The sequence below is a fragment of the Channa argus genome, chromosome 23 (genome assembly GCF_033026475.1).
Source record: "Channa argus isolate prfri chromosome 23, Channa argus male v1.0, whole genome shotgun sequence".
Classification (NCBI taxonomy): Eukaryota; Metazoa; Chordata; class Actinopteri; order Anabantiformes; family Channidae; genus Channa; species Channa argus.
In genome coordinates, this window is record NC_090219.1 from 11,155,525 (window position 1) to 11,167,150 (window position 11,626).

The 11,626-nt window shown below is 41.5% G+C and overlaps 1 protein-coding gene across 3 annotated transcripts; it reads left to right on the top strand.

The window, feature by feature from the left end:
* The first annotated feature begins 1,938 nt into the window (after positions 1-1,938).
* On the top strand, positions 1,939-11,361 carry cdhr5b (cadherin-related family member 5b). 3 transcript variants are annotated; one of them, XM_067493173.1, is made up of 15 exons: positions 1,939-2,258; positions 3,818-3,996; positions 4,102-4,158; positions 5,176-5,265; positions 5,392-5,478; positions 5,597-5,698; positions 5,956-6,141; positions 6,749-6,839; positions 6,935-7,032; positions 7,165-7,368; positions 7,993-8,103; positions 8,181-8,247; positions 8,723-8,938; positions 9,551-9,720; positions 10,255-11,361. In XM_067493173.1, exons 1-15 carry the CDS (start codon positions 2,168-2,170, stop codon positions 10,807-10,809), a joined length of 2,304 nt encoding a protein of 767 aa, XP_067349274.1. In that variant the 5' UTR covers positions 1,939-2,167; the 3' UTR covers positions 10,810-11,361. The 3 variants fall into 3 exon arrangements, with proteins under 3 accessions (XP_067349274.1, XP_067349275.1, XP_067349276.1); XM_067493174.1 differs by having other exon boundaries at positions 1,941-2,258; positions 8,723-8,845; positions 10,255-11,360; XM_067493175.1 differs by lacking the exon at positions 8,723-8,938 and having other exon boundaries at positions 1,945-2,258; positions 10,255-11,358.
* Positions 11,362-11,626: the final 265 nt, after the last annotated feature.

An 11,626-nucleotide genomic window follows, 5' to 3' on the forward strand; every position in this document is an offset into this window, starting at 1 on the left:
ACATGTGTCCATCCGTCTACAACAACTGGCCGAGCGATCTGTGAAGGACACGTGGCACCGACGAATAAAGCTCTTTATATGCAGCTGTTACTGTATTTAAAGTGGAAACACAAATGTCTTTGTTCTCGAATTAAAGTCTTTAGTGTTTATAACTGTAGAGCAATTCATTTACTGTACATACAGTGGATTCAGACGCCTTCGCATTTCCAACAGACATCTACAATTATTCATTAATAAGTACCAATTAAACCAACTAAAATGAGACTAAAAGTCCAGATAACAGCAAGCACTAGATTAAAGGTCCCAGGATGCAGCCGACATGTCGACGCCGCCTAGAAACACATTATTAACCATCTCCAGTGTAGCTGACTGAAATGTGAGCTGATCGTGTGGAATATATCCACATATCTGATGTGAAACATGATAAATTTAATTAATCACAACACATGAAGCCAGAAACATTTGACTACTACCATCATGTGATTTTGGTGGCGAGCAGCCACCTAAATAAGAATAGAGAACTGTGGAAATTGGTGACTTAGGGACAAAACAGGTTCTGACCGTATAGTACGACGAAGTTGATTAATGGATGAAGTTAAAGGACGTTTAAGATGGAAAAGTTCCCATTTTTGTCTGATGCTAATAAATCGTCAAAAAGCTGCTCGGATCGACTCTTCTGTGAAGCCGTAAGTCTATGAGTCTATGTTCTTTGAGTAGTGGAATACGAGTCAAAACATTTTATCTGGGATTTAGTATTGATCACATACACACATGCAGTAAAGTAAATAGTAACTAAACTTCAAATAAATGTAGTAACTTGATCAAAAATGATCATATTTCCTCTACTGTAGTATAAAAGTGGCATAAAAGAAAATGTTCGAATACATGTAAATATAGTAATTGGGTAAACTGAGTTGCTCTCCACCACTAGGTTACCTGTAAACACCTGCTCTGGTTGAGGCATAAATGCTGCCAGAAGGCAAAGTGTAACCACAAATAAGAATAAGTAGTGGTGGTTTGTCAGTATTCACAGATGTTTGTATGTTAAAAGCCAACTTGCTCTCATGGCTTAAAATTAGGGTGTAAATGTACATTAGTGCTTTTCAAATTTCCTCTGGCTTCCTCGTATTTAAATATTTCTCTGCCTCTAGCTGAAAAACTCCTCACGATGACTTCACCCGCAGCAGTTTTTCGATCATTAGGAATTCAGATGATGTCATCTGGAGGAGCTCTAGAGAAGCAGGTTGACCGTGATTACAAACTCCATAGTAAGAGCAACGCGATGACATATGAGATGACGTCTGAACTAAAGGTTCCTCCAAGTGATGTCATCTGGAGGCATTTTTTAGCTAGAGGTAGAGAAATTCTCAACCTCCAAAAGAAGCCAGTTCAATCTCAGTGAAGCCGGCCTCTAATATACACTTCATATACACTGATCAGCCGCAATAATTCCACCTGGTGCTTTTAATATGAAAATATTATATATTGATGTACTAATATGGGTTAAACACCTGTCAGCACATAGATGGGTTAAAATTAGCTCCACCCCTACCAACAGTGACCTTTGACCCTCATTGTTTTCGATTACTGTACATGTTTAGCCATAATTACCATAATCAGCCTTGTTGAAAATACACTGTTTTCCTACTGGAGTACTAGTGGACTACTCTTGTACTTGAAGTAAAATGTACAGTAGATACACAGCTTAGTACTTTAACTTGAGTACTGTGTACTTCTACCACCTCTGCGTACAATGTATTACAGTTGCTGTGTAGCTGCAGATTGACATTTTTAAGACCTCTGATCTTAATGTGGTGTGTTTATGTGTTGCTTGTCTCGTCGTTGTTGTTGTCAACCATAAATGTAAATCAGGAAACACGAACTCCTGATAAGGAGGCTGGAGCAGAGGATCACGGTGCACACGCTTGTGTGACGGCTTTAGATTAAAGATAAATTCATGCTTTCATTAATTCATTCTACTTTTGCAAAGTCAGGAGTGAAAACAAACAAAAAACACATTTGGTCCAGAAAAGGTCTGTATCCAACTTTCCAGCAAACAGATGTTATGATTTTATGGCGGGGAAAAGTCCACTGCAGCCATAAAGCGGAGGAGATAAGCTGAGAGCATAGACGGACCAAGATCAGTTCAGAAAGCACAGACATAGAAATGGACGAGATGAATCCACATTTCACCGTGAGGACGTCTCTCAGCTTTCTAATTTTGACGCTGCTTCAGACGTCCGGCTTGGCCGCAGACAGTGAGTACTTAACCCTGCGGGTTCGCCGTGTTTGTTTTCTCTGACGGATGCTGTCACATTGTGGGAAATATTAGGCCCAGTAACAGTCTGCGAAACGCTATGTGTGGTACACAGAGGACAGTTCCAACCACTCACCGTCTGAGGTTTAAGTCTTGTAAAACTCGAACGGAACAGGAGGAAGAGCTCCGGTGAAGTATTGTGGCGGCATGTAGACGTGAAAGTACCTTAAAGGGAGAGTTTACAGACTTTCAATGTGCTTCCTAGTGTCTCCGCTGAGGGGGGCACATGCATGGCAGCATTAAAATATATCTACATCTAGCTGATAAGCTCCTACAGATGACATCATCTGGAGGAGTTATGTTTTCATTCAGATGATGTCGTCAGAAGGAGTTTAGGAGGATCTGCAGCCTCTGTAGTCTGAGCTAAAGAGAGCGATTGAACACCTACAGACAGAAGTCTGGGAATTTGTGCTTGTCTAACAATAAGGTAGAAAGACACTTTAAGTGGAGGACGCTGCATAAAAAACATGCACAGACAATACAAATACTATAATAAAACACAAATGATGTGTCCATAGGAGGAGTTCTATGTGGTAACTGTACGTAATAAACGTTCACAGTTTAAGCTGCATATTATAGTGTTATAAAATGTTTACTACATTTTATATACTGCTAATAAATGCCAGCCGTGACAGAAGTACACAAACGCAGTAATCAACAAATATGCAAGTACTTCCTTGCTCAGGTGGAAGTACCAAGTACAAATGTACAAATGTGCTCGATTACTCGATGTGATTTCTCTGAGCATGGTCCATCTGTGGGTTTACTGAAATCTATCTAAGTCACATTGAATAATGAAAAATTATTGTTATATACAGTTTGGGACAACAAAACCACAGAACACTATCATGTAAATGTCAATCATTTAAAGTCCTTAATACATAATTACAGGCCTTATTATCCCAACGGGTTGAGCAGGACTTTCATGAAAAAAGAGAGATTCCTTAGAGTTGGAATAAAAATTGTTGGTCATTTTTTAGCATTTTCTTCAACACGTTTGATGGCAAAGTACTGTAGTATTTGTCCGAGCACTAAAAGCCTAGTTTTACAGAAAAAAATAAGACATAAATAGGTAAATCCGCAAAATAAACGTCAGATTAATAATTCTGAATAACTAATAATTAATTACAGCCTTGGGTAAAGTCACATTCCATGTAAAATGCATAGAAGTATTCACTGTATTCATTGGCGACTGTTTTTGGATTCGACTCAAACTAACCTGCTAATAAAATCAGTCAGAAATGCTCCAAGCTGGCGGCGGAGCAGAGCAGGCTAAAGGTCTGGGGATGAACAGCAGCCTAAACAAATAAAAAGATAAAAGTGAATCAATAAAGAGAGATACACTGATACCTTCATGTGGAAATACAGATACTAAAGCAACAAGCACCAGAACAGAATAAAGCTGTCTCTGTCCCAGTGTAGGTGAAACTAGTAGCCGTGATCTGCTTTGTTGAACCAGGTTTCTAATTATTGAAAGCATCTTCTTCCTCTCTCCAACAGTGTGTTCGGCTGACAGCATAGTGACCATCGCAGAGAACAACGCACCGGGCGCCATCGTGACCAACATCACTACAGAGCCGGGGGTGACCCTTGAGTTCAGTGATGCCGCTTCAACCCATGACAACACCTTCAGGCTTGAAGGAAACCAGTTGATAGCTGCAAAGGCGTTGGATTATGAGGTGCTGTAGGTCACGACCGATTGAACCAACCACATCCAAATCCACATCTCAGTTTAGACCTTAAGACCTGGTTGTTGACCTGGATGACATGTGTTTTGTTTGCAGAGTAAAGAAGAATACTCAGTCCGCATCACCTGCTCTAACCCAGCCATCGGCCCCCCGGTAACACAAACACTCACACACTACATGTGTTAAAGAAAGAAGGCTGTGTTCCATGTGTTGGAACTGTAAAACATCTCTGGATGGGGTTTTTTTTAAGGCGGCAACAGTTTTTCCATTAGATGAAGAGGTCAAGACTATTGAGGAGCTTGGCTTCCGTCTAGGCTCTCTGCCATAAAGCCCAGATCAGTGCAGTGATGGTTGTCCTTCTGGAACTTTGTCCCACGTCCACACAGGATCTCTGGAGCTCAGTCAGAGTGACCATTGGGTTCTTGTTCACCGCTCTTACTAACACCATTCTCCCCTGAGTGTTCAGGATGTTTTACTTGTGGTTGATTGAGTAATGAAGTTCTTGAGAAGGTTCTACAAATACTAACTAAAAAAAAGAAGGTTGTCCAGGTGCTCGAGGAGGTTCTTTGGCTGCCTGAGAGGGTTGCACAGGCCTTAAAAAGTCTTTGCCCAAGTGCTGAAAAGTTGTTTGAGCGTTCTTGAGGTTCATTGTGCTTGAAGAGGATGTGAAAATTGCTTAAGGCAGTTCCACCAGGAACTTGATAAGGTTGTACAAATACTTGAAGAGGATGTCCAGGTTTCAGACAGAGTTGTTAAAGAGAGTTGCATAGGTTGTTTGAGGTTCTACAAATACAGTACTATGACCGAAGAACCTGTAAATGTGTTTCTGAATGTTTTAACAGCTCATACAGGGGGGTAACATTTATTAATAAGGTTCTACTGACGCTTGAGGAGCATCTTTTTCAAATCTTTGTCCAGGCGCAGAGGGCTTAAGAAAGGCTTATTGTACACATTGTTTAAAACGTTGTGCTCATATTTTGTAGGTACTTCCGTAGTTTCTCAGGTTCTTGAAACGCCGTACACGTTCTTGACACGTTTGTTGGATGTGTAAACTAAACAGGCTCAACTTGCAGTTAAAACGAGCTTGAACATTCTGTGATACATGATGTCATTGATGTTTCGACAGCGAAATAAAATGTTTAAAGACTAAATGTGTCTCTATGTTCACAGCTACCCATCACCATTGTCGTAATTGTGAATAATGTGAACGATAACCCGCCGGTCTTCTCGAAGAGCCTCGAAGAAATGATTGTCAATGAGGTAAGTGTCTCATAAAGAACTAAATCGTTGTAGAGTTTGGAGGGAATCTTTCACATTATCACAGTCCCTTCGTCTAATTGTCTCTTTGCCAAAGAAGCATTGTTTTTTTTTTACTTTTTGCAACAGATGTCTCCTGTGGGTACAACAGTGGGTCGCTTCACTGCCACTGATGGAGACAACGATTTGCTTTACTACACACTCACATCTGAACTGGTGAGTTTAGGTTTGTGCTGTTCTGCTGTTCAGTAGGTCCCACATTAATTCAATCCTCATGTTGTTTGCCTATATTTTCAAATATAACCAGTCTTATTGTCCTGTTGGATTTCTGCAGAATGACTTTAAACTGAAGTCACCCACCAACCCGGACATCCTTGTCAACAGGCTCCTTGATTACGACAAAGTCAAAAAAGTCCAGCTGGTTTTATACGCCCAGGCGAGTGCTGCTAAACACGGATTTTCCAACTCAATGCATTTGAGACTTTTTTTTTTTTACAGTGGCCCTAATCATCTTTCACACCCTTCTCACTGGTTCTGTCCACCACACAGGATTTAAATCAAAATCTAACGACATTTTATTATTATGAAATGTTTTTGGAATTAAATGTTTAATCACCCTAAAACTAAACCTTCCAAGTCTATTTCCAGTCCAGTTTTATTGTACTGAATCAACAAGGTTTTGCTTTTCCTCAGGACACACCACTGACATCAACAAAAAGCACAGCCTCATTCACTGCCAGCACTACAATCATGGTCACCATCGTAGACGTGGACAACAGACCGCCGTGGTTCCAGCCCTGCACCAAGTATGAGCTGGGGGGAGCTTTGGTTTGCCTGAGCTCCAGCTACACAGGCAGGGTCGTCCTAAATGAAAAAGAGGTGCGTCATTTGTAATGTTGTGACAGGGGATCTGGAAGGTGGACTGGTCGAGCAAAATGTAAAATTGTCCTCCTCCTCCATGTCTCCGCCAGCCAGTCAAGTCCTAGTTAATATGCACGTCCATCCAGACTTTTCCATGAATGAGTGATTGTTTGTGCCGCCTATAACAAAATTCCCTCCAGGTGTTCTTCATATATTGTGTTAACAAAAGTGGGACAGACACTGACAGTCAGTCACACTGACCTCAACCACCAAAATCTCATTAGTTATCCTTCAAGTCCAAGTGAAGGTTTGGGTCAAATTTGAAGCCTTCAAGGGGTTTTTGAAATATCCCATTTACAAGATTAGAGACAACTTGAAAACATACCAACAAATGGAAACAGACTAAACACAGGCAAATAAAGAAATACTTATCATCAATTTGACAAAACAACATGACACACAAGTTACAAAACCACAGACGTTTGCATGGGGGAAGGATGGAAAATAATTGGGATCAATCTCCTTTGAACAAGCATTGCATAACATTATTGGTTTGCAGAAATGTTATCAGATGTTTCAAACAGTGTTCAATGATCCATTTTTTGTATCACCACCTCCTCTGCAGTCTGGAGTGTTACCACTGAAACCGGGGCCACTTTACGCCATTGATGGAGACTCTGACATAAATGGGGAGATAACGTATGCATTTGTCAGCGGTAAGCAGCTTAGATGATAAAGAACATCTACAGAAATACTGTAAATTGTTGCTTTTTGACCGGTAGAAGCAGCTGACAGTCTGTCTTTGTTGCAGGAAATGAGGACGGTCTCTTTGAGATCAACCCAGACACGGGGAACATCACTATGCTGAAGCCGGCCGATGTGTTGGGGACCATCACCCTGACAGTTGTGGTAAAAACAACAATGACAGCTTCCACTTCATTCAAGTGATGGAACTGATTTATCAACTAAGGGTTTGGTCTCTAAAATGACCTAAACATGTTTTCGTGTTCAAATCTTCCATCAGCTTTGTTTCTTTCCCAGGCTGCGCAGAGGATCAACACTTTTCAGTTTACATCCACCACTGTGACAATCAGCGTTCAGGTGAAGAGCCTCCACCCACCAAAGTTTCAAAGTCCTCAGTATGAAGGCATCATCACAGCAGTTGGTACCATGGCTATGGACATGACAAACAAGGATAAGCCACTGCAGATCCTCGCCAAGGACGACGACTACATTGCCACTGAGGTAAAACGCTACTCAGTACATTTCTATGCTTCAGTCAAAACATTGTCCACTTGTGTCACAGGACCTGCAGGACATACTGGACACTGCACTTACTAATGGTCTGTTTTAAAATCTGAGGTTGGGAATCAGCGATTTGTCAAGAAACAAAAATATTCAATCAGGCTGCAAACAAACCGTGAGGTCACACTGAAACTGATTGCACATGATGTGTCCACAGATCAAAGCTGAAACCGGAAGTCAGTTTGAAAATGGACTTATGATTCCATAATTATAGTTCAGTAGACAATCTACTACCTCGCAGTGGGGTCAGTAGGTTTTCTTAACATGCCATAGTACTGCTGACTGTTGTTGTCATGGATACAGTGATAAACATGCAGCTGCCTCCTCCTTAGGTTTAGACACAAAATCTACATGATTATGTTAAGACACATCTTCTTTTGGGTAGAGAATAATTTAATTTACTACTCAGACTCATGGATGATACTGAACCTCCTGGGATGTAGAAGGTTGCCTACTGAACTATAATTATGGGCCGATAATGGTTTAAAGCTCGTTGACTCACGTGATGGTCATCGGTTTCCCAGTTCTAAACACTGATGTTTTATGTTTTATCTACTCAAACAGGGTTTCAATCCACACATCTCTTACTCCATTGAGGGAAGGAGTGATTTCATCATCCTCGATGGCTTTTTATTCATGACTGAGGATCTCCCGGAATCCACAGTTCCCCTGAAGGTGAGTTTAAAATCGAATCCAAGTTAGTAATGAGGTCATTTTTATACGAAACACTAAATATCATTGCACACTTTCAGGTGGTAGCAACAGACACATCGAATGAGGAATCATCCACAGCTCGGCTCTCAGTGGTGGTAAAAACAGGTAGGAAATACATTTTAACGCATGACTCTGTTTATAAAAAACCTTCTGTATCTGTTCAGGACCCCAACAACCTTCATGCGAAATTGAAACTCGTTTCAACATGACGAACAACACATTAGGCGCCTTATGCTCCTGTCGGTTGAGTTTAGTTACAGTGTGTTCCTGGATTAGTCAGTGCTGTGGTTGGTCTGCTTTGATGTCACCACTAATCGCAACTACGACGATATTATTGTCTCGCAGATGTAGAAGTGTAGGACACTCAGTTGGATGTTGGACGCCACAAAAAGACACAGGAACTTCACTAATTTACTAGCTAGAATAATAATGTCAAGAGCGTTTGCTATTTGCTGCCAGCTTTAGGAAAACTGTTCAGTTAGGTTTATGCAAACAGCCAGGGTGAAGATTCACTTTGCATCCTGTCTGAGTCAAACAGGGACATGCAACCATTAAGCTTCAAAGTGTGCTCTCCTCCCAGGTCTCACCACCACCAGTTTGCCTCTGAACACTACAGACATGACCACGTCTGTTGGGGAATCCACCACTGACCACAGCAGCAACTCCAGCACAACCAGTGACGCCAGCTCCACTACTAACCCCAGTATGTCCACTGAAGTCAGTGTATCAACCACTAACCCCAGTTTGACCAGTGAAGAAAGTGTCTCCACCATCAGCACAGCCCAAACTCCCACAGGTGGCTGTCCATTTTATACAGGGGCTATTGTCCTTGTGGGGGGGGAATCAAGCTACTAACAAAGGTGACAACAAAGTGAAGGTCACCTGGAAGGACTTTTCTTTCTATGTGGCCACCAAGACAGAAGATACAATATTCCCCTTCGAAATTCCCTAGAAAGGAATGATTCACAGTGTCCTTTGACATGTCCAAGAGCAGCTTCCTTTGAAGAGACACGGAAACGGGGTCTTGTTGACATTCAAAGCAACCAACCACAGAGCTTTGCTGCACAGCAACAGCAGCTAGTTGTTTAAAACTGGAATCAGATTTAAACAGAATGTCCTCAAACAATATCGACATGAAGAGCTGTAGTTGTAGTTTGTCCAACATATGTCAAGATGGTCTTCCATGAAAAACATCCACGTACAAAATCCTAACCCGACATATTGTACTCAATAAATCTAGGTATTATAATTAGGGATGATACAAAAACATTAGAACAGCTCACATTTTTGTCAGTGACATGGACACTGACCAAACGTATCATCATTGTGTCACCCAGAAGCAATTTCTCTGATTCTCTAATCGTCTAAAGTCAAAATCAACTTTTTTTGGTGGCCTTTGTTCCTGCAGTGGTGATATCACCTGGTGGCTACGGGGTAGTGGACATGGCAGCGCTCGGTGCCACCCTGGGTGTCCTGCTGTTTGTTTGCCTGGTGGTCATCGGGGTTCTCATCCATCGCATGCGAAAGGGAAAAGCAGACTGGAGGAAAATGTTTGAAGCGAGCATGTTTCAAAGCTCTGTAAGTTTGCATTGAAGTTGGTCACATTTCTCTTAACGTTGGGGAAACATCGTCTAACCATCCAGACTCATCCCTGTCATTTTTTTTTTTACATTTTTAACATTGTGAGACCATAGTGATCTCTACAGCTACCAGAGTCCCTCAGAGTTGTCCCAGTTGAAAAGTGCTACTTTTGTTCACTCAACTTCATCAGCTTATATTTACAACCAAGAATAGTCAAATATCAAAATAGACGTTGAACTCTATAGATTTCGTTAAGGCCACCAGACTTCCTCCAGCCCGACCCCGACCGACACCACAGTGTTTGGTCAGCATTAGTATAAGTTTGACTCTAGTGTTCAAAGGACATTTTATCTTGTGAGCTAAGCTCACATGGTACAATTACTGTGGTGGTTAGTCCCTGTCTTTATGCTGAAGTATACTCTTGTCCTTTTACTATTTCGGGAGCTGCAGTGCAGACTTTAATGGTCATTAGCTATTATTCTAGTTTTTAACCGTCTTCTCTCTCTCCCTGATCGTACTGTGCTTCCACAGCTGGGTAAAGGTGCAGGTGGTCACAAAGAGGGAATCCAGTACACCAATGAGGCCTTTGAGAACGATGAAGACGGAGGCAGCATGGGCTCCAGTGATCCAGCGGGGGGGGGTGGAATGTCTGGTGGGGAGCCTCGAAGAGTGGCGGCAGACATGCCGCTCAAAGAGGCTACCGCGAAGTCTTCGACATCCCTGCACGGTCTCCTGCCTGACGACATGAGCCAGGCAGGCTCAGATGCGTCCGACGAGAAAGAGGTGAAGCCCATCCTGACCAAGGAGAGACGCATGGAGGAGGGATACAAGGCAGTCTGGTTTAAGGAGGACATTGACCCTAACGCCAAGGAGGAGGTGGTCATCATCTCAGACAACAGAGAGGAAGACAGTGAAGAAGATGAACAGTCATTCAGTGGCAGAGACGAGGATGATGAGGACAACCCAAAAAGAAAAACATCAAAGGTTGTCATTGCTGAGGCAGATCTGGACAGTGGACTTGGGGTGAAGATAGAGGATCGTGGAGAGGATTCGGATGATGATGAAGTGTTGAACGTTGATCTGTAAGAGTGGCCAGAAGACGGGGACATGATGGGAACCACCCATAATAAAATATAATGATGATTCATCAGTGGTTAGTCCTGTGACACTGTCTTTACAGTCCATCACTGAAGATCAGTGGCATAAAGTCAACAGGACTGGACACACCTTAAAAAAAACATTTGATATTTGTATTTTAATGTAAATACTTTTTCCGTGACTATTTTTGTAGGCAAAGTGATTAAAGCTATATTCATGTCGATGGAGTTTGAGGTGGCTGAAGAAAATCTAATTTGCATTTATTTGGGGTTAATTATTTACCGGTTATTGCTTATTCATCATTGACGGCACTCATCAATAAAAATAGATTACCAGAAACAGCAGGTCATAAAACTAGAGGCAGATTATACTGGAGATTGCAAAACACGACTGAAACATTACGACAGCAACTAGCTGAATTTCTATTCGAGTGAATGACAAAGTGGCTTTTAATTGACATTTATCAGCACAAACTCAGTCCAACGTGAACTGTATGTAATATTTACCGCTCACTGCTGGAAACTAATGCAAATTCATCTGTAAATAAAGAACATGCTGTTGTAACAAGCTCTTTATTTAAGGAACAAGCTGGTTTAAGTTTCCTCTTTTTAATTTTATATTGTTGAGTTAATAATTGTCTTAAGTTTGACTTTATGGGAACAAGTGCTGCTTTCAAAACTTGATGCCGACGGGTCGAAGCCGTAACAGCACAGACGCAACAATGACAAAGCCGTTTTCTTTTTCCAGTGTTGACATTTAATTTTACTTTAAAAAAAAAAAAAAATGCACATCACTTTTTAACAAC

Bases quoted from the DNA above. Each gene is read 5' to 3' on its own strand.
- cdhr5b (XM_067493173.1), top strand. From the start codon at position 2,168: ATGGACGAGATGAATCCACATTTCACCGTGAGGACGTCTCTCAGCTTT. The intron at 2,259-3,817 runs GTGAGTACTTAA...TCTCTCCAACAG, and splicing joins GTCCGGCTTGGCCGCAGACA to TGTGTTCGGCTGACAGCATA. The intron at 8,104-8,180 runs GTGAGTTTAAAA...GCACACTTTCAG, and splicing joins AATCCACAGTTCCCCTGAAG to GTGGTAGCAACAGACACATC.